Source organism: Rhinopithecus roxellana, chromosome 4 (genome assembly GCF_007565055.1).
Source record: "Rhinopithecus roxellana isolate Shanxi Qingling chromosome 4, ASM756505v1, whole genome shotgun sequence".
In the NCBI taxonomy this organism is placed as follows: domain Eukaryota; kingdom Metazoa; phylum Chordata; class Mammalia; order Primates; family Cercopithecidae; genus Rhinopithecus; species Rhinopithecus roxellana.
Genome location: NC_044552.1, coordinates 52,196,759 through 52,224,215, shown reverse-complemented (window position 1 = coordinate 52,224,215; position 27,457 = coordinate 52,196,759). Strand labels below are relative to the sequence as shown.

General features: G+C 39.9%; 1 protein-coding gene across 1 annotated transcript in view; it reads right to left on the bottom strand.

Annotated features, from left to right (window-relative positions):
- The window catches only part of PKHD1 (PKHD1 ciliary IPT domain containing fibrocystin/polyductin), a 467,968-nt gene that overhangs the window by 295,557 nt on the left and 144,954 nt on the right, over positions 1-27,457 (bottom strand). Inside the window, 1 exon segment of the mRNA XM_010364246.2 lies at positions 18,974-19,186. Within this exon segment, the coding sequence (XP_010362548.2) occupies positions 18,974-19,186 (213 nt within the window).

The following is a 27,457-nucleotide window of genomic DNA, read 5'->3' as shown; positions in this document are numbered from 1 at the left end:
AGGTTCACCCATGTTGTCACAAATGACAGAATTTCTTTCTTTTTTAAGGCTCAATTGTATTCCATTGTATGCCATGTTTTCTTTAGTCATTCATCTATTGAAGGACACTTAGGTGAATTCCATGTCTTAGCTATTGTGAATAACGCTGCAATTAACATGGGGGTACAACGATCTCTTCAACATACTAATTTCCCTTCTTCTCCTACATATATTCAGAAATGGGATTGCTGGATCACATAGTAGTTCTACTTTTAATTTTTTGAGGAACTTCTATACTGCTTTCCATAATGGCTGCACTAATTTACATTCTCACCAAAAGTGTACAAGACCTTAATCCCTCTTCTTTTTTTTTGTTTTTTTGTTTTTTGTTTTTTTGTTTTGTTTTGTTTTGTTTTGTTTTGTTTTGTTTTGTTTTGTTTTGTTTTTGAGATGGAGTCTCGCTCTGTCGCCCAGGCTGGAGTGCAGTGGCGCCATCTGGGCTCACTGCAAGCTCCGCCTCCCGGCTTCACGCCATTCTCCTGCCTCAACCTCTGGAGTAGCTGGGACTACAGGCACCTGCCACCACGCCTGGCTAACATTTTTGGTATTTTTAGTACAGAGGGCATTTCACCGTGTTAGCCAGGATGGTCTCGATCTCCTGACCTCGTGATCCGCCCACCTCGGCCTCCAAAGTGCTGGGATTACAGGCGTGAGCCACCGCTCCCAGCCCTTATTCCCTTTTCTTCACATCGTCACCAACACTTATCTTTTATCTTTTCGGTAACAGTCATTTTAACTGGTGTGAGATGATAGCTCATTGTGGTTGTAACTTGCATTTCCCTGATGATTAGTGATGTTGGGCACTTTTCTTATTCCCATTGGCCATTTGTATATTGTCTTGTAAGAAATGTCTACTCAGGTCCTTTGCTCAGTTTTTAAATAAGGTTGTTTGTTTTCTTACTACTGAATTGTTTGAGTTCTTGGGCATAATTTTGGTGCATATTTATGATCATCTCCTTAAGATAAAATCCTAAAAGTGGCATTGCTATATCAAGAAACATACCAACTTCTATTGCTCCCGTAACTAATTACCACAAAATACAATCTTTTAAAACAATACAAATTTATTATCTTAACATTCCAAAGGGCAGAATTCTGAAATTAGTTTCACTGGGATAAAGTCAAGGTGTTGACATGGATGCTTGCTCCTAGCGGCTCTGAGAGGAAAAACTATTTCCTTGCTTTTTTCAGCATCTAATAGCTGCCTGTAGTCCTTGCTTTACGACTACTTCCTCCAACTTCAAAGCATATCACTTTTATCTCTGCTACCATCATCACATCACCTTCTTTTCTGACCGACTCTTCCCATATCTCTCTTATAAGGACCAATGTGATTATGTGGGGTCCACGTGGATGATCCACGATAAACTCTTCATTTTAAGGTCTTTAATTTAATCACATCCACAAAATCCCTTTGGCCAAATTTTTTTTATTATACTTTAAGTTCTAGGGTACATGTGCACAATGTGCAGTTTTGTTACATATGTATACATGTTCCATGTTGGTGTGCTGCACCCATTAACTCGTCATTTATGTTGGGTATTTCTCCTAATGCTATCCCTCCTCCCCTCCCCCAACCCCACGACAACCCCAGGTGTGTGATATTCCCCTTCCTATGTCCAAGTGTTCTCATTGTTCAATTCCCACCTATGAGTGAGAACATGCGGTGTTTGGCTTTCTGTCCTTTCTGTCCTTGCGATAGAGAATTATGGTTTCCAGCTTCATCCGTGTCCCTACAAAGCACACGAACTCATCCTTTTTTATGGCTGCATAGTATTCCATGGTGTATATGTGCCACATTTTCTTAATCCAGTCTATCATTGATGGACATTTGGGTTGATTCCAAGTCTTCGCTATTGTGAATAGTGCCACAATAAACACATGTGTGCATGTGTCTTTATAGCAGCATGATTTAAAATCCTTTGGGTATATACCCAGTAATGGGATGGCTGGGTCAAATGGTATTTCTAGTTCTAGATTCCTGAGGAATCACCACACTGTCTTCCACAATGGTTGAACTAGTTTACAGTCCCACCAACAGTGTAAAAGTGTTCCTATTTCTCCACATCCTCTCCAGCACCTGTTGTTTCCTGACTTTTTAATGATTGTCATTCTAACTGGTGTGAGATGCTATCTCATTGTGGTTTTGATTTTCATTTGTCTGACAGCCAGTGATGATGAGCATTTTTCCTGTGTCTGTTGGCTGCATAAATGTCTTCTTTTGAGAAGTGTCTGTTCATATCCTTCACTGACTTTTTGATGGGGTTATTTGATTTTTTTCTTGTAAATAGGTTTAAGTTCTTTGTAGATTCTGGATATTAGCCCTTTGTCAGAGGGGTAGATTACAAAAATTTTCTCCCATTCTGTAGGTTGCCTGTTCACTCTGATGGTAGTTTCTTTTGCTGTGCAGAAGCTCTTTAGTTTAATTAGATCCCATTTGTCAATTTTGGCTTTTGTTGCCATTACTTTTGGTGTTTTAGTCATGAAGTCTTTGCCCATGCCTTTGTCCTGAATGGTATTACCTAGGTTTTCTTCTAGGGTTTTTACGATTTTAGGTCTAATATTTAAGTATTTAATCCATCCTGAATTAATTTTTGTATAAGGTGTAAGGAAGGGATCCAGTTTCAGCTTTCTACATATGGCTAGCCAGTTTTTCCAGCAACATGTATTAAATAGGGAATCTTTCCCCATTTCTCATTTTTGTCAAGTTTGTCAAAGATCAGATGGTTGTAGATATGTGGTATAATTTCTGAGGGCTCTGTTCTGTTCCATTGGTCTATATCTCTGTTTTGGTACCAGTATCATGCTGTTTTGGTTACTGTAGCCTTGTAGTATAGTTGGAAGTCAGGTAGCGTGATGCCTCCAGCTTTGTTCTTTTTGCTTAGGATTGTCTTGGCAATGCAGGCTCTTTTTTGGTTCCATATGAACTTTAAAGTAGTGTTTTTCCAATTCTGTGAAGAAAGTCATTGGTAGCTTGATGGGGATGGCATTGAATCTATAAATTACCTTGGGCAATATGGCCATTTTCATGATATTGATTCTTCATATCCATGAGCATGGAATGTTCTTCCATTTGTTTGTGTCCTCTTTTATTTTGTTGAGCAGTGGTTTGTAGTTCTCCTTGAAGAGATCCTTCACATCCCTTGTAAGTTGAATAGGTATTTTATTCTCTTTGAAGCATTTGTGAATGGGAGTTCACTCATGATTTGGCTCTCTGTTTGTCTGTTATTGATGTATAGGAATGCTTGTGATTTTTGCACATTGATTTTGTATCCTGAGACTTAGCTGAAGTTGCTTATCAGCTTAAGGAGATTTGGGGCAGAGATGATGGGTTTTTCTAAATTTACAATCATGTCGTCTGCAAACAAGGACAATTTGACTTCCTCTTTTCCTAATTTAATACCCTTTATTTCTTTCTCCTGCCTGATTGCCCTGGCCAGAACTTCCAACACTATGTTGAATAGGAGCGGTGAGAGAGGGCATCCCTGTCTTGTGCCAGTTTTCAAAGGGAATGCTTCTAGTTTCTGCCCATTCAATATGATATTGGCTGTGGGTTTGTCATCAATAGCTCTTATTATTTTGAGATACATCCCATCAATACCTAGTTTGTGGAGAGTTTTTAGCATGAAGGGCTATTGAATTTTGTCAAAGGCCTTTTCTCCATCTATTGAGATAATCATGTGGTTTTTGTCTTTGGTTCTGTTTACATAATGGATTACATTTATTGATTTGTGTATGTTGATCCAGCCTTGCATCCCAGGGATGAAGCCAACTTGATCGTGGTGGATAAGCTTTTTGATGTGCTGCTTGATTCGGTTTGCCAGTATTTTATTGAGGATTGTTGCATCAATGTTCATCAGGGATATTGGTCTAAAATTCTCTTTTTGTTGTGTCTCTGCCAGGCCTTGGTATCAGGATGATGCTGGCCTCATAAAATGAGTGAGGGGGGACTCCCTCTTTTTCTATTGATTGGAATAGTTTCAGAAGGAATGGTACCAGCTCCTCTTTGTACCTCTGGTAGAATTCGGCTGTGAATCCATCTGGTCCTGGACTTTTTTTGGTTGCTAGGCTATAAATTATTGCCTCAATTTCAGAGTCTGTAATTGGTGTATCAGGGATTGAATGTGATGGGTTCGAACATCCTCCTTTAGCTCAGAGGCGCTTCTTCCTGGTTTAGTCTTGGGAGGGTGTATGTGTCCAGGAATTCATCCATTTCTTCTAGATTTTCTAGTTTACTTGCGTAGAGATGTTTATAGTATTCTCTGATGGTAGTTTATATTTCTGTGGGGTCGATGGTGATATCCCCTTTATCATTTTTTATTGCATCTATTTGATTCTTCTCTCTTTTCTTCTTTATTAGTCACGCTAGCAGTCTATTTTGTTGATCTTTTCAAAAAACCAGCTCCTGGATTCATTGATTTTTTGAAGGGTGTTTTTGTGTCTCTATCTCCTTCCGTTCTGCTCTGATCTTAGTTATTTCTTGCCTTCTGCTAGCTTTTGAATGTGTTTGCTCTTGCTTCTCTAGTTCTTTGAATTGTGATATTAGAGTGTCAATTTTAGATCTTTCCTGCTTTCTCTTGTGGGCATTTAGTGCTATAAATTATAATTTAGTACTATAAAGATCCGCTGTTAGTCTGATGGGCTTCCCTTTATGGGTAACTGGACCTTTCTTTCTGGCTGCCCTTAACATTTTTTCCTTCATTTCAACCTTGGTGAATCTGACAATTATGTGTCTTGGGGTTGCTCTTCTCGAGGAGTATCTTTGTGGCATTCTGTGTATTTCCCGAATTTGAATGTTAGCCTGCCTTGCTAAGTTTGGGAAGTTCTCCTGGATAATATCCTGAAGAGTGTTTTCCAGCTTGGTTCCATTCTCCCTGTCACTTTGAGGTACACCAATCCGACGTAGATTTGGTCTTTTCACACAGTCCCATATTGCTTGGAGGCTTTGTTCATTTCTTTTAACTCTTTTTTCTCTAAATTTCTCTTCTCACTTCATTTCATTAATTTGATCTTCAATCACTGATACCCTTTCTTCCACTTGATCAAATTGGCTACTGAAGTTTGTGCATGTGTCATGTAGTTCTCGTGCTTCATCAGATCATTTAAGGTCTTCTCTATGCTGTTTATTCTAGTTAGCCATTCGTCTAATCATTTTTCAAGGTTTTTAGCTTCTTTGTGACGGGTTCGAACATCCTCCTTTAGCTTGAAGAAGTTTGTCATTACCGATCTTCTGAAGCCTACTTCTGTCAACTCGTCAAAGTCATTCTCCGTCCAGCTTTGTTCCATTGCTGGCGAGGAGCTGCGATCCTTTGGAGAAGAGGTGCTGTGATTTTTAGAATTTTCAGGTTTTCTGCTCTGGTTTCTCCCCATCTTTGTGGTTTAATCTACCTTTGGTCTTTGATGATGGTGACCTATAGATGAGGTTTTGGTGTGGATGTCCTTTTTGTTGATGTTGATGCTATTCCTTTCTGTTTGTTAGTTTTCCTTCCATCAGTCAGGATCCTCAGCTGCAGGTCTGTTGGAGTTTGCTGGAGGTCCACTCCAGACACTGTTTGCCTGGGTAGCATCAGCAGAGGCTGCAGAACAGCAAATATTGCAGAACAGAGAATAGTGCTGCCTGATCCTTCCTCTGGAAGCTTTGTCTCTGAGGGGCACCCGGCTGTATGAGGTGTCAGTCGACCCCTACTGGGAGGTAGCCCAGTTAGACTACTCAGGGTCAGGAACCCACTAGAGGAGGCAGATTGTCTGTTCTCAGATCTCAAACTCCATGCTAGGAGAACCACTACTCTCTTCATAGCTGTCAGACAAGGAAGTTTAAGTCTACAGAAGTTTCTGCTGCCTTTTGTTCTGCTATGCCCTGCCCCCAGAGGTGGAGTCTACAGAGACAGGCAGGCCTAGTTGAGCTGCAGTGGGCTCCACCCAGTTCGAACTTCCCGGCCACTTTGTTTACCTACTCAAGCCTCAGCAATGGCGGATGCCCCTCCCCCAGCCTCGCTGCCTCCTTGCAGTTCAATCTCAGACTGCTGTGCTAGCAGTGAGCAAGGCTTCATGGTCGTGGGACCCTCCGAGCCAGGCACAGGATATAATCTCCTGGTGTGCTGTTTGCTAAGACCATTGGAAAAGCGCAGTATTAGGGTGGGAGTGTCCCGATTTTCCAGGTACCATCTGTCATGGCTTCCCTTGGCTAGGAAAGGGAATTCCTCGACCCCTTGGCACTTCCTGGGTGAAGCGATGCCCTGCCCTGCTTCGGCTCACACTCCATTGGCTGCACCCACTGTCCAACAAGTCCCAGTGAGATGAATCTGGTACCTCAGTTGGAAATGCAGAAATCACCCATCTTCTGTGTTGCTCACGCTGGGAGCTGTAGACTGGTGCTGTTCCTATTTGGCCATCTTGGAGCCCAACCCCCTTTTGCCAAATTTTTAAGGTAATGTTCATGGGTTCTAAAGATTAAGACATGGACATACATGGGTGTCATTTTTTAGCTTATGGTTGAATAAACTGTGCTGTGAAAATTGGCTATTCATTAAAAAAAATAGATAACTGACATAAACTATATCAGAATAAATTCTAGATTGATTAAAATAAGGGTCTGATAACTTTTTTCTGTAAAAAATCAGGGAGATAGTAAAGATTTTGGGGTTTGCAGACCATGTGGTCTCTATCATCATGACTGAACTTTGCCATTATAGTGCAAAGCAGCCATAGATAATACCTAAACAAATGGGTGTGGCTGTGCCTCAATACAATTTTGTATATAAAAGCAAGGAATGGACCAGATTTGGTCCATGGCTCATAGTTTGCTGACCCTAGTTAAAGACAGACACAAATGTGAAAAAAAAAAAAGAAAAACAAAAAGTAATCAAAGAACCAAAAAACAAATAGGTAAATTTTTATATAGTCTTTGTACAGAAAAGAGTTGATAAACATAAAATCAAAGGCAGAAACCATAAGACAAAATAATTGTAGATTTGCCATCACAAAGATTGGAAAACTTCATAGAAGTACTAAAAGGTAAATAGCAAGGTGATAAAGAAACCAGTTCTTTGTACTTCTATCAAGGATTTTACAAAGGGAGCTATAAGCCAGAAAGCCCCAACTGAAATCTCAAAATAAGCTGAAAAAGTTAAAACTGAGGAGACTGTTTCAGAAAGAGGTATATTCTGCCTTTCTGCCACAAGTAAATACCAGCTATGTGTACACAAAATAGAAGCAAGCCTATGTGTGTCTTAAGTCCATGAAGAAAATGGAATGAGTTTTACTTACATCCTCTTCCAAGCCCCAGTTTCATCATCTCCAAAATGAAAGTAACAATCCCAGTCTTTCATGCTTCACAGGGTGATTGTGAGAGTTAAATGAAAGGAAAGAATGGGAAGCAGCTTTGAAAATTATAAAGTGCCAGGATCTAGGTAAAATCCAATTTTGACAAATACTGACTATAACGCCCAATTCAATGATACTCTTTTTCCATGACCAGGCTGAAAGCAATACTATTAATAGTATTAATACTAATACTATTAAAGCAATACTATTCATAGTATTAATATTAATACTATGAATAGTATTGCTTTGATGATGCATATGGAAGAATTCTCTTTGAAGGAAAAATCACAAGCTTCTGCCTATGTAGCTTTCCATTTACTTAACAAAGTTGAGTTTCTTGTGGTACTCAAAAATGTAGAAAATGAAAATCTAGACCACATTAACCATTTAGTAACCTAAAAGAAGGTTACTACTGAAGCGTGAGGGTGGCCAAGGGGGAGAGCTGAAAAACAGGACAGAAGGTTTAAGCAGGAACCTAAATCAAACAGTGCCTAATAGCCACGCTAGAAATTTCGGGCTTTACCTTAGAAACAATGGAAAGCCACTGAAGAGTTTTGAGCAGCAGCACGATATAAACAGATAAGTGTTTTTAAAAGATCACCTTGGCTCCAGGGCAAAGAATGAATTGGAAAGAACAAAAGTGACAACTAGAAGATAAGTTTAAAAGCTTACACAATAATCTAGGCAGTTGAAGGTACTATAAACTAAGGTGATAGTAATGGAGGTAGAGAGAAGTATATGGGCTCACAAATTATTCAAGAATTAAAATCAACAAGACTTAGTGATGGACATGATAAGAGGAATGATAAAGGAAGTATCAAGAATGACAACCAGGTTTCTAGCTGAGAGATTAATGGAAAACAGTAAACACCATCCCATCCTTAGGCTAACAATGGGGCAACTTCACCAAATCAAAAGTGTAAACAAATAATAACAATGATAATAACTGACATTTATTGAGTACTTGCTCAACATCTGCCATTGTGATAAGTACATTACATGTTTTATTTCATTTAAACCGCATAACAAATATCATGAAAAATATCTTAAAATAATGTCTGCTTTATAGACATGGGAACTGAAACCCTGAGTTTTTTTTTCAAGGTCCACTAGCTAGTTCATGGTAGAGATGGGATTTGGACCAAGAAGTCCACTTCAAGAGCCCAGGCTCCTCACACTTACCCAGAGGAAAATGAGTGAGTGAGGACTCTATGACAGAGCAAAATCAAGCTCATCTAGAGAAGATGCAGAACGCGAGCAAAGATCCTCACATCCTAGCAGGAAAATGGAAACTATAGAAATTTTGAAAGAAAGAGATGAACCTTGGAGCTAGATACTTTCCCTTGAGAAGCTTTGTGTTAAGATGAGAGACTTGAAATCCTCCTTTGTCTAAAATATGATACAGAGTCAATTATGAGGTTTGCTTTGGTGACTGTGATGGTTAATTTTGTGCAACAACTTGACTGTGCTATGGGGTACCCAGACCTTTAGCTAAATGTAAATTGTTCTGTGTGTGTGTGTGTGTGTCTGTGTGTGTGTGTGTGTGTGTATTTCTAGATGTGATTAACATTTTAATCAGTAGACTAAGTAAAGAAGATTGCCTTCCTTAATGTAGATGAGCTTTATCCAATCAGCTGAAGGCCTGAATAGAACAAAAAGGCTGAGTATAAAGTAACTTAAACTGAGACATTGGTCTTATCTGGTCTTCAAACTTAGACTGAAGCATAGGCTCTTCTTGAATCTCCAGCTTGCTGGTTTTCAGACTAGAACTTACACCATTGGTCTTCCTGATTCTTACGCCTTTGGACTTGGACTCTCTATCTACTTCTCTCTCTCTCTTTTTCTCTCTCTCTCTCTTTCTCTCTCCCTTCCTCTCTCTCTTTGTCTCTCTCTCTCTCTCTCTCTCATGCCTTATGACTCAAATGGGGCAAAAAAAAATCCTGAGGCTTTTGCTCAAGTTTTTCATTCACTTATTCAAGCAAAAAAGTATTTTGTAAAGCATATTATGAGTCCAGGCACTGTCCTAGGCAATGCAGATTTGAAAAAAAAAAAAAGGAAAATCCTTGCCCTCACGATGTATATATTCTTCTGGAAGAGGCAATAAAATACATTCAAAAAAATGTGAAAAGTAAACCATACATAATACATTAAATAATGTTGAAAGCTAAGGAGGAAAAAACAAAAGGAGTGATGTGAAATGGTGACGGAGAAATGTTGAAATTTGCTCAGAGGTCAAACAGCCATTGGGAAAGAGGCATTCCTTTTTGTCTGGAGCCACAAGACTGCCATTTCTGCCTCCATGAGGGTGGAGTTTGACTGAAAATGAAACCAACTCAGGGGAAAGCAGAACCAAGAGTCACAGAGAAACAAAATCTTAATGACTTCATTGGAGCACCTAGACTCAGCTGTGCCTCAAGTTTTTTCTTTTCAGTTATATGAGGCAATAAATGCTCTTATTTTTTGTTTGAATTGGGTTTTCTGTCACTTGAAACCAAAAAAAAGACCTGACTAATGCCAACACTTTCAAGTACATATAGAAACTTGAAGTACCTTACAATGTGTTTCTAAGTGGGGTTCCTGCTGTACTTGGATTATTGAATAGCTAGAACTCATTTCTAATTAGCAGCATACATTTACATGCAAACACCTAAAATTAAAAGACCTTAAAAACAGCATGTTCACTTAAATGTGTTTAAACAAGTTCCCTAAAGTGTGGTTTACAATATTAATTTAAGGAACCCTTTCTTAAAGATTGTTCCAAGGTTACTCTTGCCCAGATCGAATGAGATTTTAGCAGATACATTTCTGCCACTGTAAATAGAATGGTTATACAGTGTTATTTTAGACTTTTTTGAAGTATTATGAGACAGAACAGAAAAAATACCTTATTTTTTGTTGGTGGTGTTGGTTATATTTTAAAGGACACAGAGCCAGGAGTCAATCTTCATCTGCTCAAAACGGAGGACCACTCATCAGCAACTGGCTGTCCTACCATGCTAGGGTTCCAAGTACACTAGGGCCATGTTCACTGGTGTTAACTCAACTGTGTCATTATGATCTGCCACAACACACCAGCTGACCAGAACCCCAACACTGTGTTAAAGCTCACTTAAATTTAAGATTAGAAAAAGCAATAAATACATTTTTAATTTTCCTCATCCTCCTTTCTCCATTTCTCCTCCCCTCTATTTAATCTTCCTTCCTTCCCAGTCCTAAATAAAAACCAGCAAAACAAAGCCAACTAACAACCACAAAATGACAGTGGCTCTCCCCTTCTACCCCACATCCTTCTAGGGCACCCTTTTTTTTTTTTTTTTTTTTTTATTATTCTATTTTCTATTTATTTTTCTATTTTTTCTTTTTTTTTTTTTAATACGTGGGGTGATGATTTTTTTTTTTTTATTATACTTTAAGTTCTAGGGTACATGTGCATAACGTGCAGGTTTGTTACATATGTATACTTATGCCATGTTGGTGTGCTGCACCCATCAACTCGTCAGCACCCATCAATTCATCATTTATATCATGTATAACTCCCCAATGCAATCCCTCCCTCCTCCCCCTCCCCCCTCCCCATGATAGGCCCCAGTGCATGATGTTCCCCTTCCCGAGTCCAAGTGATCTCATTGTTCAGTTCCCACCTATGAGTGAGAACATGCGGTGTTTGGTTTTCTGTTCTTGTGATAGTTTGCTAAGAATGATGGTTTCCAGCTGCATCCATGTCCCTACAAAGGACGCAAACTCATCCTTTTTTATGGCTGCATAGTATTCCATGGTGTATATGTGCCACATTTTCTTAATCCAGTCTGTCACAGATGGACATTTGGGTTGATTCCAAGTCTTTGCTATTGTGAATAGTGCCGCAATAAACATACGTGTAGGGCACCCTTTTTACATACATAGCAGGTTGTTGGGTGGGACTTCTGCTCCTCTAGAACCTACCAGGAGGACACATGCATGGGACCAGAAGATGATAAGCACCCCACATTATAGGGAAGCCACAGACAGGGAGAAAACATCTCCTTGGGGCTTATTAAAAGAAAGCTAATCTAACTCTGCCAATTTTGCCGTTCTTGGAGCAGAGTCTACTCTATCGTTTATGAATGACCAAAAACAAGGAGATTCAAAGGAATCCTGAGATAGGGGGATGAGCCATCAGCCTGGGTGAGTTAACCTTGGCCTTTCCTCCCTATAGAGCCGTTCCTTCCTATAAAGCGAGGTGTGAAACTACTTCTCTCTTATTAAGCAAAGAAAGAGGGCTGCATAAGTATCAATCATAGAGTGACCTGTAAGAAGGGGAGACTGGCTTCTTTTCCCAGGTTGAATGTCTGCATATGCAGCCTATTTGCTCAGCTGCTCATGCCTATCTAAGCAAGGGAAACAATCAGAGAGAGAAAGAGCAGAACAGAGAAAGGGGTGATAAGTGGAACATCTTTCATGTGGATTTGTAAGTTTCCTCTGGATAGCTGAATTGTAGGGAAGATAGCTTGGCTTGAACCAACTTTCTAGTACTCCACCAAGACCAACCCCCAAGGTGGACGCTAAGGGGATTGCAAACCCAGGTGGGGCTTCCACACTGGGAAACTGTGCAGTGGAAAAGCCTCCTACAAGACTCCAGTGATTTCATGCAGGCATCTTAGGAGGGAGACTCAACAGTCAGCAATTATTATTCAGAGAGGGAGCAACACCCAACAGAGGATATAGGTGCACAGTTAAGTACCAAGCTTGTTAAACTTCTTACCTCACCTCTTCCACCTGCCCCAATCCTGAGAATAAGAAGGATTCGAGGAAGAGTGAGGGAGCAGACCCTACCATCCCAAGGGCGTCAAGTTGAAGCTTTGGGGGTGAGGAAGGGAACATTAAATAAACAGGAGACTGAACTTTTAAACTAGATTAATGAGAACTGGCATTTTCAATATCTGAAATCAACTGGAAAGCTATTGGTACCCAAGAAGTTGTTAAAGGACAAGAAAAAGGATCCCCATCAGAATACAGACAAAGACAATGACTAAAGAAAAATAAAATATATTCTGAGTCAGACTTCTGTCTGGAAGGTTTACATCGACCAAACGTCCCTAAAAATGAGTCTCTTGCATTTGCTCAACCCTGTGGCAAATTTACACACCACATCATCTCAAGTTTCCCATGAAATCACAGGTAATATTTTGTGGTGATAAATGCAAGGGGAAAGCAGAGAACCTCTTCAATATTGAGGAAATCCACAGTTCATGGGAAGAAAGAAGAAAATCCATAGCATATACTAGAAAATGAGATTTCCTAAGACCTTGGGATAAAGCTTTTAAAATTGCAAGCAACACTGAGATTTAAAATTTGAGGTTCAATCACAGCAAAACTTTTCAATTATATATATATATAAATATATATATATATATATATAAACTTCTTCTATTTGATGGGAACCTTACTAGTAACTTAATGAGGATTTTTGTTTGCCTGATCTCACACGCTTATTTTATTCAGCCTAAATGCAGCCTAAATAACCAACATTAACTTTACATATTGAGTTTATACAACAGTATTTTACTATATTTGAATATTTCTGTCTATGAGTTTCAGTCACCTTGAGATTTCAGGCTGAACCAGAAGTCAAAGCCTAAGGCTTTAGCTCAGAGAACACCTATGGTTTTGTCTTCCCCGCATCTCTCCTTTCTGGGTCTGGTTGCCATCCTCCCTTTTGGTGAACAGCTCCTCAAAATATACATGCACAGAAACATCCAAACATACACATGCATGCACAGTAAAACACACACACACACACACACACACACACACACACATCCCACACCACTCTGGCCTCCCTGGTCAAGGCAGAGCTGCATCTCTTCACATGGCCTTGCATGCCTGGACTTGACGGTTGGTAAAGAAGTGAAAAGGTGACTTGAGCTTGGACAGTTACAGTGCACTTTCCCCCTGGGCACCATGTATAGTCCTTAGTCTGCTAGGTAACTCTAGCAAGACTTTAGGAGGCCTTCCCTGGTTATTTTTTTGAAAAGAATAGAGAGTTCCTCTCTTTGGTAGTAGAAAATCAAAGTCCATATGAACTCAGGAAGTCCCAATAACCATAGAGAAGAAGGCAATAAGGATTAGGAGAGGTGAAGTCAATACATGCAGAGACAGCCAGGGTAAGAGACTGAGGGGTGAGTCCTGAGGACATTCGGACCCCTGAAGGCAGTCACGTCTAAGGCCATTGTCTTTCTCTCCATCCTGCATTTTGATTACAAGAATTTATAAATCCTTGGTTCTAAGTCTGTTTCCAGTGGGCTTCTGTCCCCTAAAACCAAACAATTTCAAAGTAATAAAGCTACATATAAAAATGCCATGTCATAGCTCTGGTTTGTATCTAGCTCAAGGGAACAAGAGACAGAAGAAAAGGGAGGAGTCTTGGTCTAGAAGAAATAAGTAAAGAATGGGGCAAGAGGAGACAACATTAGAGACAATCAGGTGACGAAAGAGCAGAGATTTAAAAATATATTGGATATTTGAAACTGTTGGATAAGAGAAACTATTATGACATGAAAACAGGCTCTAGAAAGTTTCACCCTACATCAAAGAACAGACTTTATAGAAAATGTCCCAGAGCTAAATCAGTCTTGGGGAAACAGGAATCGTGCAGAGAGGGCCTGGACACCTCAAAAGGATCCATACACCACAGTTAAAAGAATGACCTAGTAGAGTTTTTTAATCACAGTTTTAATAGTGGAACTCTTTCTTCTAACCAACTGTTACTCTGAACACAAATATATAACAGATAAAAGCAATAAATCAATACTTGAGCAATTTAAACCTTTATTACTTGATCTCCAATATTCATTGTTTAGGGAACCCCTAAATCCCCTCCAGGAAACATTTGGATTTTGTGGAGCACAAGGTGAAAACCACTGACCGGAAACACACTCCCACACATGTGCCTGTTCCATGCACTTTATACCATGCTTCAAGACAGCCTGATACTCTGGCAACTATGAAAAAACTGTACATCACACAGTACTCGTAGAAACCATGGAATTTACATGCAGATACTTGGTACTTTTAGAAGGAAAACAAACCACATCTAAGCTTGCTTATTTAGACCACTGCTTTTCTTATTTATTCCTACCAAATTCTTATGTTCTTTGCAATTGCACTCGTGCTTTCTTCAATCATGCCCCACATACTGCTTTTTCTCAGGAATTTCCATTTATATTTAATGCCTATATCTTGTAATTTCTTGAAAAGGACAAAGACAGAAGTCCAGCCAAGGCCATGAGACTGTTTTTCTCCTAAGGAACTGTCAGCCAAATTTCTCAGGGAGGAACTGGAAATGAAGTGAGAGACATTGATAAATTTCCCTGCTGAACAATCAATAAAAGCTCCACCATCCCTCTCAGATTCCCACTGTGGAAGCAAGAGCCATAATTACACTGTCAAAAATTTAAGTTGCCCAGGCTGACAGCAACCCATTTGAAAAGTGACAAGTGATTGGCACTCAGTTTGGAGTGGAGAACCTGGATTGGCAGACAGAGTGATGAAGGCAAAAGGCAAGAGTGAAATTTCCTTATTGACTATAGCTACCCAAACCTCAGACCGCCACTCAGGAGGAATCCTGAGACCCTTTAGTCATATTAACGCATCAAAGTGAGCAGCTGATAGAAGTTACTAAACAATCTGAACTCCACCAGCAACTCAGAACCTGTCCTCATCTACTCCCAAACAAACAGAAACAGAAAAGATGGTGCTGTGTGTGGATGTGTATGTGCAGGTGTGTGTGTATCTGTGAGTGTATAAGGGTGTGGGACTTTTCCTACCTTCAAAGAAATACATGAAATATTGCTTTCAACTCTATCTTGCCTTGTGACAGCTGAACACCAACGCCTGTTTGCTTAGCGATTTTAATCTAAAATAAAAATCAGCTGGAGCAGAAGGGTTTCAAAGGGCAATAATAAAGAATGAGATGGAAGGAGAAGGTGGGAAAGTGATCGGACTGACATGCAGACCATTTGTGTGATTCTACATGACCTGAGCTGGTGTTAAATTAGAATCCATTCAGCATTGCTGCTGAATATTAGGAACCAAATGTCTGCCAAGGGCCTCATTTGCTGGGCAGTGCCCTGCTTTGGACTATACTGGGACCCATGCAAATAGTTTCTAAGAAAGCCTTTATTGTAACCACGACCGGGAAAGGTGGTTATCCATGGCTGGGAAGCAGCTGCACCAAGAGAGACTAAAATCTAAAGGTATTGACTGGAAGGTGGGAAGAGAACAGAAGATGCCTGGGAAGGTGGGTACCGCATGATATCCCAGGTTAAAATGCTTCTGTTACTTTGATGAAAAGAGATAGACAAGAAAATTAATATGGAGAAAAATCTCTAGGTAGATTTTGAAACAGAAGCCCCCACCACCGCCATGCCCCACATTTTCTCATACCTAAAATAAAATACAGGATAATCAGTGATGGGTACTCAGTGCTTTTGGAAAGGGGAAAGGATTTTATCAGAATAACAATAACTAACACTGTGTTTTGTGTGCCCAACACTCTGGAGCACTTCATGAGCAGTAAGTTTATGAAGTGGGAACTGTGTTTTTTGGATTTTTTAGAGATCTGTTGAAGGTCATAGCTGATCTGTGGCAGAACAGGGCCCATTTCTGATTCCAATTCGATTAACCACTAGAATCAGTGTTTCTCCGAGTGTAGTCAATGGGCCACCTGAGTCACATCACATGTACATTTCCAGGCCCAGAAATCTAGATTTACAAAAACCTCCCCAAAAGGGTCTTCTGTGCACCAAAGTCGATGAATCTCCTCATTATGTTATCCTGGGAAGCCAAGTGAATGCTGGGTCTTTAGGGACTTCCTGGACACAAAGCAGTGAATCAAGTTGCTCACTATTTTGCATACTCAACGGTGAAAGAAAATTAACTTTTTCCTAAAGCCCCAGTGTCACCAGGTCCTCCTCTGGCCCTGGCAAAAGGCCAGTGAAATTATGTAATTTTAGCTATGCTATACCACCATGCTGGAGGGGATATCTGTCTGAGACCTCAGGTGGTGAGGGAGAAGTGACAGGAGAGAATAGATGAGCTGCACATGGGGCTGCAATTCTCTGACAGATACATCAGGAAAGGAATCCCTGTCACCCAAATGGCTGAGCTCTTTTCTACATAATATTTCTTTCAAACACATGAGATGCTGCAGCATCACATCAGAGGGGAAATGGCTTGATCTTTGCCCGTGTTCAATGGGCAAACTCTGTGATTCAGGTGATCCTAGTCAATTATCTGTCCTAAACGCTTTGGGGAATGTTTAACCAGTTTAGAAAACGGCCTAATCTGGGAATACGGGAAAAGGGGGAGGGAGAGAGAGCAGGGAGAAGGAGAATAAAGGAGTGGGAGGGAGGAAAGTGGTGAGAGAGAGAGAGAGAGGAGGGAGAAAGAGAATAAAGAAGAAAGAGGGAGAAGAGGAAGGGAGGAGGGGGGAGAGAGAGAGGAGGGAGAAGAACAAAGGACAGGGAGGGAGGAGAAAGAGGAAGGAGGAGAGGGAAATGAGGAAAGCAGAGGGAGAGGAGGTCTCATTCTCAATATCCAGTAACATCAGATGGCTGGAGTAGCAACATTTTTTCTGAACTTACAGAATTTTCGAAACATATTAGAGGCACCTACTTTGCTTCAATTGCCCCATATTGACTGTAAGCAGTGAGACTAGGGATTTTCTTGACATTTGCTTAATCACAAAGGCTTACATGCACAAGGTACATTTAAAATACAGGCACAAAAGGTATATTTATGAGTTCTTTCACTGATTCTTCACACTAGAGCATGAGAATTAGATGAGCTTGGAATGAAAGAAGCAGAATAAAAGAATTAGGAGAGTTTTCATTTTTCCTCATTTGAATTCCTATTTTCAGTAAGAGTTGTGCTATCTGCATCATACGGGACAGTGGCTCTCAACTCTGAGGATTCCTCCTAAGCCTGGGGTCCTCTGGACGATCTATGGGCTGGCTGAACCATAAATATACACTAACTTACTCCCCAGATGTGTTTTTTTACTGGTAAAAAGCAGCATATTGCGTTGGTGGCTTAAGAGGCCATTGAGCTAGAGCAAACATTTGAAAACCACGGCTGACGTGGGAATAGATCCCGGGCTACAAAATCAGTGTAGTTGTTTGCTGATGAAGATAGGAGGAAGAAAGGTCTCCTTGGACGTTGATCACAGAATCAATATAGTAAGCATTTTGAATTTCTGTCCAATGAGTTATGGGGTATTTTTAACCTCACAAAATTTGATCCCCAGTGTCTAGCACACTGGGTAGCCCACAGTCAACACTTAATAAATGCTTGAGGAAAAGATCTTGCTTCCTCTTACAGTAAGCCAAAAGAGGCACAAGCATGCTTTTTGATAAACAATGATTGGGGCCTGTGGTCGGTATGAGACAGAGTCTGGACAGAGAAAAATGGCAGATTCCTCAGCACAGCTCCATGCCCTCATCTAGAGCAATTATCCTATGACAAGTAGATTATTTTGTGATGCCAATATAGAAATATCAATGTAAATGACATTATGTTTTCTGGAGATTGAGTCACCTTCTGAAGCCCACATTTTTGATCTGCCTTTGGCTCATGCTATGCAACCAAAAGCATATAAATACCCACTGAAATATGCTTACTCACTATTTTATACTGTTGATACTAAGGATTATCCTGGCACACTTGGTAATTTCCTGACTCTCAAGGGGAAAAAAAAAAATGTCCATTTTGCAAAGTGGAATGAGATGATCAGAAAGCAAAGAAAGTTGGAGCAGAAACACACTGTAGCCTAATCTCTTTTGTCCTAGGAATCCTTAAACACCCCACCTATCTGTAAGGGGATTCTAAGTAGAAGTGTAATTAAACACTGCTCATGGGGTAGGCGGTTGGGGAAAACAGGAAGAGGTTCAATAACCAAATGAGGTTGTCTGTATTTGATTTGGGATACCAGGCTTCTGCATGTTAAGAGACATCTGTACATGCTACGTAATTGTATCGGTCAGTTTTCACTAGGCTACGCTGCAATTACAAATGCAAATCTCAGTGACTTAAGACAAAGGCTTATTTCTCACTCACATACATGAAAGCAGTAGGTCATCTGCAGCACTGCCTCATGTCGTCTTCATTCAGGTTCTAAACAGAAGAAACTGCCCCTATCTGGGACAGGCTATTCTCAAGTGGTGGGAAGAAAATGCAATGGCTAAAGCATAACAGGTCTTAAAACCTTCACTTGGCCATGCAGTCCCCCATTTCTGCTCACCTTCCACTGACCAAAGCAAGTACAAGGCTAAGTCTGCTCTTGCAAAGGGTCCGGGAAGTATGGTCCACCCACAAGGAGGCACTGAAAGTCACCTAACAGTGGGTGGAAGTATACACAATCCTCTTACAGAAAGGGGAGCAAATAATTGGGAACTGTAGTGTACTCTGCCACAGGAATCATAACAGTTTTACTTGTTCTTTAAGCAAACAGTGCCTTGCTCTAACTAACCTGGTTGGCTGAGCAACCATAGTCAAGGACTTTTAAACAGTTTTATCAGTTTCCACTGCTAGACACAGCTCTACTTCATTTCCTCTGATCAACTGCCTCACTCACCGTGCAGAGAAAGAGTTCCATTCCTCACAGCCAGGAACTTGACTCCATAGGGAAAGAAGGGAGTTGAGTGGGAACTCCCATAGAGTGTGATCTGAGCTCTGCCTTGGAAGGGCTTGTCTTCAGATCCAATCCGGAGCTCTCCACCATCAGAAACAAGAATGGCGTGCGCCCTGAGCTCGATGGGTCCTGGGGCCATGAAAATCAGCTTGCCCCCTAATGGACGAAGGGAAAATTGTCAGTCCCTGGGAGGATAAGGCTTACCGTTTTGTCAGTTTCAATGCCTAATGAAATCCCCTTCATTTAAATACTTCTGCTGGAATGTAGACTTATTTTATCATGCTCTCTCTTGTAGAAGCACAGTAGGGTAGACCAGACATCCAGGAGTGGAAGCACTATGATTTAGCCAGTTTAGGTTAACTATTACTATTCTTTGCTGCTTTGTTACATTTTCATGACAATAATCTAAATGTCCAGCAATTTAGGAATGGTCAAATAATGTATGAGAAGACCACTAACTTTACCATTTAACAATAGATAAAATTAAGTAAAAAAAAAAAAAAAAAAAAAAAAAAAAAAAAAAAAAAAAAAACCCGGGCCATAAACACATAAACAAGAAATAGGGACTAGAAGAAGATGTGCCAAATTTGTAAGAATTATAGTAAAAGGAAATGTAACTAGGGCTAACATTGTGGCATTCGTAGCATTTTAGTTGACCAGCATCCATTATACTTTATTTTGTTAACATACCCTAATTTCCTTGAGGTATTGCTCTGCCCCATTGACTAGAGCTGAGTGGAACTGTCAAGCAAGACATCTTATCCTACTATGGCCAAAGTCACATACTCGGGCTTTAAGAGAAGTATGGAGCAAAAGGGAAGAGAGATAGGAAATGTTGAGATCTCAGTTCCAGTGGTGGCATTCTAAGGACCCTGGGAAGAACACCTGCTTCTAAGACACCCACCTGCCCACCTCCCTACCTGCCCCACCGCCCACCGCTTGCATCAAATGCTTTGATTCCTATGTATTTCTGTCCCTGATTTTTCAGACTGTTTTCCACTGGTTAGTAGTTTACCCAATGTCTTCCCAATAAATTCCATTTTTAAAAGAACAGCTGGGTTCTCTTATTGGCAACCAGATAACCTTAACTAATACATATACCATTTTGCTCTGATGTCCAAATTTTCAGTAACATAAGAATATTAGTTTATAATAGAATTATTTTGTATTATGAGATTAAATAATTTAAAAATTAAAAAGATTTTCATTTTTATAATATCTTTCTTCAAAAGGGTTTAGAATATTTACATTTTACATAGAATTTTCTCAATAATGTCAAAATAATTAAAGCGTCCCATATAAATAAACACTTTAACCTCAATAAGCTATTTAGTCCATCTTCCTCTTGCAAGTGGTTTACAAAAACATCAGACTAGACTCTTCCATCCTGTAACAAAGTAGTCAGAGTTGTGTCTTTATATCAGACACACCAGAGGTCCTCTTTTCTAAATCCAACAATAGTTTCCCACCTCACTCAGAATAGAAGTCAAAGTCCTTACACTGGGCTACAAAAGATCCCTCATGATTTGTTACCTAACCTCCAATACCTCTATAATATCATTTTCTAACGCTTACCTGTTCACACATATGCTCCAAACATATTGGCCTGCCTGTTAGGTCTCAAACAGGCCTCAGGGCCTGTGCATAAGCTCTTCCCTCTGGAATGTTCTTCTGACATTCCCGTGAATATCATGAATAAGAATTATCAGAAATATCAGAAATATCTGGAATGTTATCGGAATTATCAGAATGTTCTGGTATTTCCATGGCTCACTCTCCCTTGTTACCATTCAAATGTTAACTTCTCACTGAGGCCTTCCCTCTCTAGTCTATATAAAATAGCACACCCTAGCTCCTTGCCTAAATGTCTTCTTCCTTGTAATACTTGATATCAGGCATATTATATATTTACAGTTTTATTTTCTGCCCTCTCCCCACCAGAATGCATGCATCCTGAGGGAAATTATCTGTTTTGTTCACTTCTAAATTCTTGGTGTCTAGAAAAGTTGCTGGTAGGTAGTTGGCACTCAATACACAATTAATTGTTGAGTGAATGAATGAATGGACATATCTTTTTGGAGATTCTGATTTAAGTGCCTCTATTTCTTTATGTACAAACACACACACACACACACACACACACACATACACACACACTCCTGTTTTCTCAGAAAGGATGTTGTTCTTATGCTTAATCTGTAAGCCCACATAGTGTCTCAATGAGCAAAGGGGGGCAAAGGATGTAGAGAGAGCAAAGTATCAGAAATGTCTCAAAAGGCAGATTCTACTATAAGAATTGTGGTGAAAGGCAGTGGAGGGCAAAGACTCTTCATCTGCTAATGTAGTCATAAATCCAGAGTGTCAAGTTATTGATTGAGTTTTTGTTGCTTTCCCAAAATCATAGCTGGAAATAGTTAAATATGCACTGGAGAAATGAGAGGGAGAAAAGAAAAAGGCAAAAATGACTTTAGTCATTATTATGTAAACCAAAAATAAAATTTTAAGCCCCCCAAACCAACTGAATTGACCCCTCCTCTTAGGCAAGGGCATTCTAAAATTAAACTGTAAAACTAGTTCAGGCCATGATGGGGAGTGTCAGAGATGCCTCATTATACCCTCTACCTTTTGGAATATAGACATAAGTAACCAGCATTAACATTAAAACAGAGACATTAAGACCGACAAAACAGACTCTGTAGCAATAAGACACCAAATATCAACCTGATTCTAGTATACCAACACATGATAGATAGCCGGCCCTGAAAGAAACTGAAGCATTTTACCCCAAAATATATTAAATGGCCCTGCAAAGCTGTCTCTTGTGGAGAAAATCTACATTCTGTAGAAAATTCCCTTCCTTTTCTGGATCTTTACCCTGATCCAGGAGAGTGCTAACTAAGAGTCTGTAACCTTTTTAGGTCTGCTAAGAAACATTTACAATCTTTTCTCTCTGAAGCCTGCTACCTGGAGGCTTCATCTGCATAATAAGAACCTTGGGCTCCACAACCACTTCTCTTAACCCAGACACTCCCTTCTGTGGATTCCAGGTCTTTAGACAAGTTAATAAGTTAACCCTTTCAACCAATTACCAATCAGAAAATCTTTGAATCCATCTATGACCTGGAAGCCCCTGTACCTACTTGTCTAATCTTTCCAGACCAAACCAATGTACATCTTATATGTATTGATTGATGTCTTATGCCTCCCTAAAACATATAAAACCAAGCTGTAGCCTGACCACCTTGGGCACATGTACTTAGGACCTCTTGAGACTGTGCCCCAGGCCATGGTCATTCAAATTTGGCTCAGAATTAATCTCTTCAAATATTTTACAGAGTTTGACTCTTTTCATTGACAATTGTTTACCTCCATCTTAGTGCAGAGATAGTGATCAATAAATGTTTGACTTAACAGTCAAATATGGAGGCTACTTCTTCCCTAACTTCTCTTCAGCTTTCCTCAGCTCTCTTCCTCAAGCCTTCTTTTCTTCAATTCTATGCCATCAGTAACAGTCACGGGATGTATACTTGGACCAGAACTCTTCAAGGGCCTTTCTTTAGAACAACACACCCCACCTAGGTATCCAGTTTCTCCATCTGGAAAATGGGCATGGTAAGAATTTTACCCTCAGAAGATTAAGGTGAGATTTATTGAAATAATTCTTATAGATTCCTGGTCTGAAGTCTGACATCTATTCAATGCAATGGTCTCTGTGGCTATCATCACACTCACCATCTTCACTTCCTCCATTATTGCTATGAAACCATCCTTGCAAAGATTCTGACAGTGAGAAAAATCTAACCTGGCTTATTCCATCTTGCTCCTAGCCTCACAGGCTGGCTGGCTTCGCTCATTCCTAGGTGTAGGCCAAACTAACTATGGGAGGAATTTAGTTTATAGTCTAACCTTAAACAAGGATGATAATAAACCTTCCCAAAATTAAACTACCTTTGTAAAACTAATGAAAGTCCACAAGGCTAGGATTATAAGACGGGCCAAAATTCTGCTAAGATGTTTAGCATATTTAAATGATTACCAGCCATTGTTCGAGAGGTCACAAGATTTGCAACTTTTCCAATTACTGCAACAGATAACATCACTATTGTAGAAACTAAGATTGGTCTTTCGAGATTTTTTTTTTTAGACTTTTGTATTTCTGACCACCAGCTGACTTCACTCAGATTCATGACCCAAGCCTCAACCAGTCCTGTGGCCCCTACCTAAAGACAGACTCAGTACACAAGGACTGTTTTCCATACCCCTATGATTTCATCCCCAACAAATCAATATTCCCCATACCTTAGTCCCCTGCCCAACAAACTATCCTTGAAAACCCCTAACCTCTGAGCCTCCAGGGAGACTGATTTGGGTAATAACTCCATCCCCCAAATGGTGTGGATGGCCTTGCATCAATTAAATGCTTTCTTTACTGCAATGCCATGGTCTTGCCAAATTGATTTTGTCTGTGCAACTGGCAGGAAGAACTCACCAGGTGATTAGATCTACAACCTGCTCAATTTCTATAAGTACCCTACTGCTTGAGCACTGCTAGACCATCTGCATCCAACATCTCTCTGTTACTGGTCCTTTTGAAATATTTTGTCATATATAATATTTCATACTCTAAGGTAAAGCAGCAAGGTCAGTCTACAGGCTCCATGCCAGAGCAGTACCATACTCCTTACCAGACTTCCAAAAGATTCCCCAACAATTTTGACGCTTTTCCTTTCATTGTCATTACATAGAAATGCAGTAATAATCATGGATCCCACCGTGAACAAGAGGGAAGAAATGTGACCTGTGCTACAGATCAAATTTTATGTTAACTAAAATTTTTCCCTCACAGCCACATGTCATTAATGTCCTAAATAATTATATTCAACTGGTAGAACATGGATTTGCATGACAGAACTCCCACATTGTGAATAGTCAGGAAATCTAAACTGACCTTGATGAGCAAGTGGTGAAGGCAGGGAACAAAATCAAGGTTCCTGTTCTGAGTCTGCTGTTGACCTCTGAATGAGCCTCAGTAAGTCCCCTACAATTGCTGGGCCTCAGATTACTCAGGTCCCAAATCTCTCCTACTCAGTGCCTATCAATGGTCTGTGGTTTCATCCGCAAAGTGGAAGGCAGAATCATGGGTTCCTTTCAACTCTAGAACACTTGACGTCTACATCTTTATGAATACAGTCAAATGTGCATGGGACACTAATGGAGGCAGAAGGCTCATGTTTTCCTGACCCTGTCTGTGCTGCAGTAATCACTAAATTTTCTCTTGAGCAAGATAGGAGATGCACAGTCAGGAATTAGAATAAGACTACAGGGAAAACAAGGAAGCTAAAATTTATTCAGCACCTACCATGTGCCAAAATCTGTAGATATATTGTCTGAAATGACCTTCAAAACTAGTCTGTGAGATCAAGATCACATTCTTTATTTCACAGAGCAGAATGTGGCTAAGAGGTATTCATACCTTTCCAGCCCAGAACAGACAGAACCAAGCATTAGAACCCAGGACCACCCAACCAAAAGGCTCAGATCCTATCCATTTCCACAAAACTTCCCCAGTAGCTCTCAATTAATTAGGGTTGTTCTCATAGTTGCATTTAAGGAAAAACATGTGTGAACCTAAGGAAGTTTGCCTATGGCTTGTTTATAGATTATTTATTTTAATTTTGTTAATGAAGATATACCTCATCTTATTCCAAAAAGGATTTGAAACAGATTACAAGGATTAGTGGGTAAATATATAAACCTGGTCTTTGTCCCTCTTACCATGAAGCAAAATATTAAATACACTGCAACAAATTGGAAGAAATTTTGAAACATCATTTACTGACAGGAACTAATAATGATGCTAATGAAGGGAGAAAAACTCATCCCAAAGAAAATGAATTATTTGTGTTGTCAGGAGTGTTATAAACAGGACTAATTAATTAATATGAACATCGTTAACTTCTGCTAAAAAGCATCCCCACCCCACTTTCTTAGTGGCAAATATAAGAAAATCTAGGTACATTTAGAAGAAATTTGATGAAGAATTCAGCTATTTTTGCCTGAAATAATTAGATAAACAAATGAAACCTTCTTTGTGTGAAAGAAGATAAAGTTTATACTTAATCTATCCCTGTGCCAAGGCACCAAGATTTTCATCTTCACACTTTATTAGTTTAAAATAAATATACAGTGGGCTGCTTTAAAGGATAGTCACTTGAGTATGGGAGGGCTGTGGGAGGACTTTATTCTATACTTTATAGAGCTTGACCCCATTTCTAAATGCTGAAATAAAGAGCAGGGCTGAAATCAGCCTTTGGCTGTAACCCTTAAATTGCTTGTTATGACTTTCATGAAAGCTGACTATGTCCCACAAGTAACCTTGGGTAATTTTACAAAAATCAATCAACCATCATTATTGCTACTTCCCTCTAAAATAAATAAATGAACACAACTTTTTACATGTAATCACCTCTTTCCATTAAACACCTCTTTTGTTTCTTTTAAAGGGAAGTAAAAGAGACTTTTAGCAGCTAGCTAATGTTTGCAAAGTACATCAAAATCTGCTTTTGGCTAACCCAACAATTAGTCATCCTCTATAATAACCACAAAATAATTTGTTGGTTTTTTTTAAGAAAACAAATACACAATTCTATTTTCCCCCTTACACCAAAAAATTAAAGTATAAATATTTTACCATACAATACTAGTCTTCAAAAGAGTGGCTATACCTACTATCTTCAACTCTTTTTCATGACTGTCCTTTGAACTCTCTCTGGTCAGGCCTTTACCTGATGAACCTGCAAAACTGCTCCTGTCAAGGCCACGGATGGCAACCACATTGGTGAATCTAAGGCTCAGTGCTCAGTCCTCACCCCTCCTGAGTGACCAGCAGCATTTGACACACTTGGGTCACCCCTTTCCTAAAATCCCTCTCCTCACTTGCCCAGCCTCTTTGTTTTTCTTTCTTTCATTTTCTCATCTCTATTTGAAAAATCCAATGTTTCTATCCTTCTATCAGATTTTCATCATGTGCTATATTCTATACATTGTATTGAATCTCTAAAGAAAACCTCATAAAATGCAAAAGTGCTAGTAACTCATAAAAGAACAGAAGAATAAATTCTTGTATTTAGAACTTTTGTCTTTCCTTCACCTGGTATCTATTTTCATGTCTTCATTTTTAGCAAATCCTAAGAAAGCTCCCTATTGACTCAATGACAGTGAGCACATGGAACTTTTCTAATTAAGTAGGTTAGGTATAAACCCACCTGGTTTTCCTCTTACTTCTTAGGCATCCCCTTCTCAGCCTCTCCTGCCTGATTTCTCTTGATCATCCCAACCACTGCCACTTGGTGGGCCCCAAGCCTCAGCCCTCTAAACTCTTTTCTTCTCAGTCTCGGTAGACCATGCCAGTTGTCCCCTCTTGTCTTAAGGTTTTAAACACCATCGCATGCTAATTGTCAATGACTCCCAAATTTATATCTCCAAGCCTGTGCCCTCAGCTCAAGATTCACATACCCAACTGCCTACTCAACATCTCTACTTGGATGTCTTATAGTTTCTCAACTATGAGTATCCATGAACTCCTTTCCTTGTCTTGCCCCACAGATCTTCCCTCAATCCTTCCCATTCCGTGAATGGTAACTTCATCCTTGCAACTGCTAAGTCTGAAAACCATTGAGTTAACTTTCACTGTCTCTCACTCCATAATCAATACTTCAGGAAATTTTATGCATTCCACCTTCAAAACGTCCCCTATAACACAACCACTTGCCACCTCCACATCTACTTCTGGGGTCGAATTCATTCTCATCTCACCCATGGATTATTGTAACAGCATCTTATCTCAGCTCCCTGTTTCTGCCCTTATCCTCTACCTCAGGATCAATTCTCAAAACAACACTCAGTGTTGCCATTGCTTCTTTTCATGTAAACCATATCATGTTACCTCTCTGCCAAAAATCTTCAATGGCTCCCATCATACTTAGAGTCAAAGCCTATCAAACCCTACAGGACTGGTTCTCTCTGGCCCGATCTGCCTCTGTTCTCCCCCTTGTTCCAATATTCCTTTTTGCTCCCTTGCCTCACAACCTTTGCTCTCGCTGTGTGCCAATATCCCTAACCACCATCTCCAATGTGTATTCCCTATCCACCTCTCCTGCTGCATTTTTCTCCATGGTACTAAGCAAATTTAACAAAAACTATAATTTGCTTATTTTGTTTATTGACCATTTTCCTTCTAGAAGTAAACACCGTGAGAGCAAGATTTTGGCCTGCTTTGTTCACAGCCATAGTCCCTGTGCCTGGAACAGTGCTGGCACATGGGAAATGCAGTAAGTGATCACTCAATACTTGTTGAATAACGAGGAGTTGAAATTATCAAAGTAAATGAGGTCTCCCAGGGAGGACATGTAGTGTAAGAACAGAAGA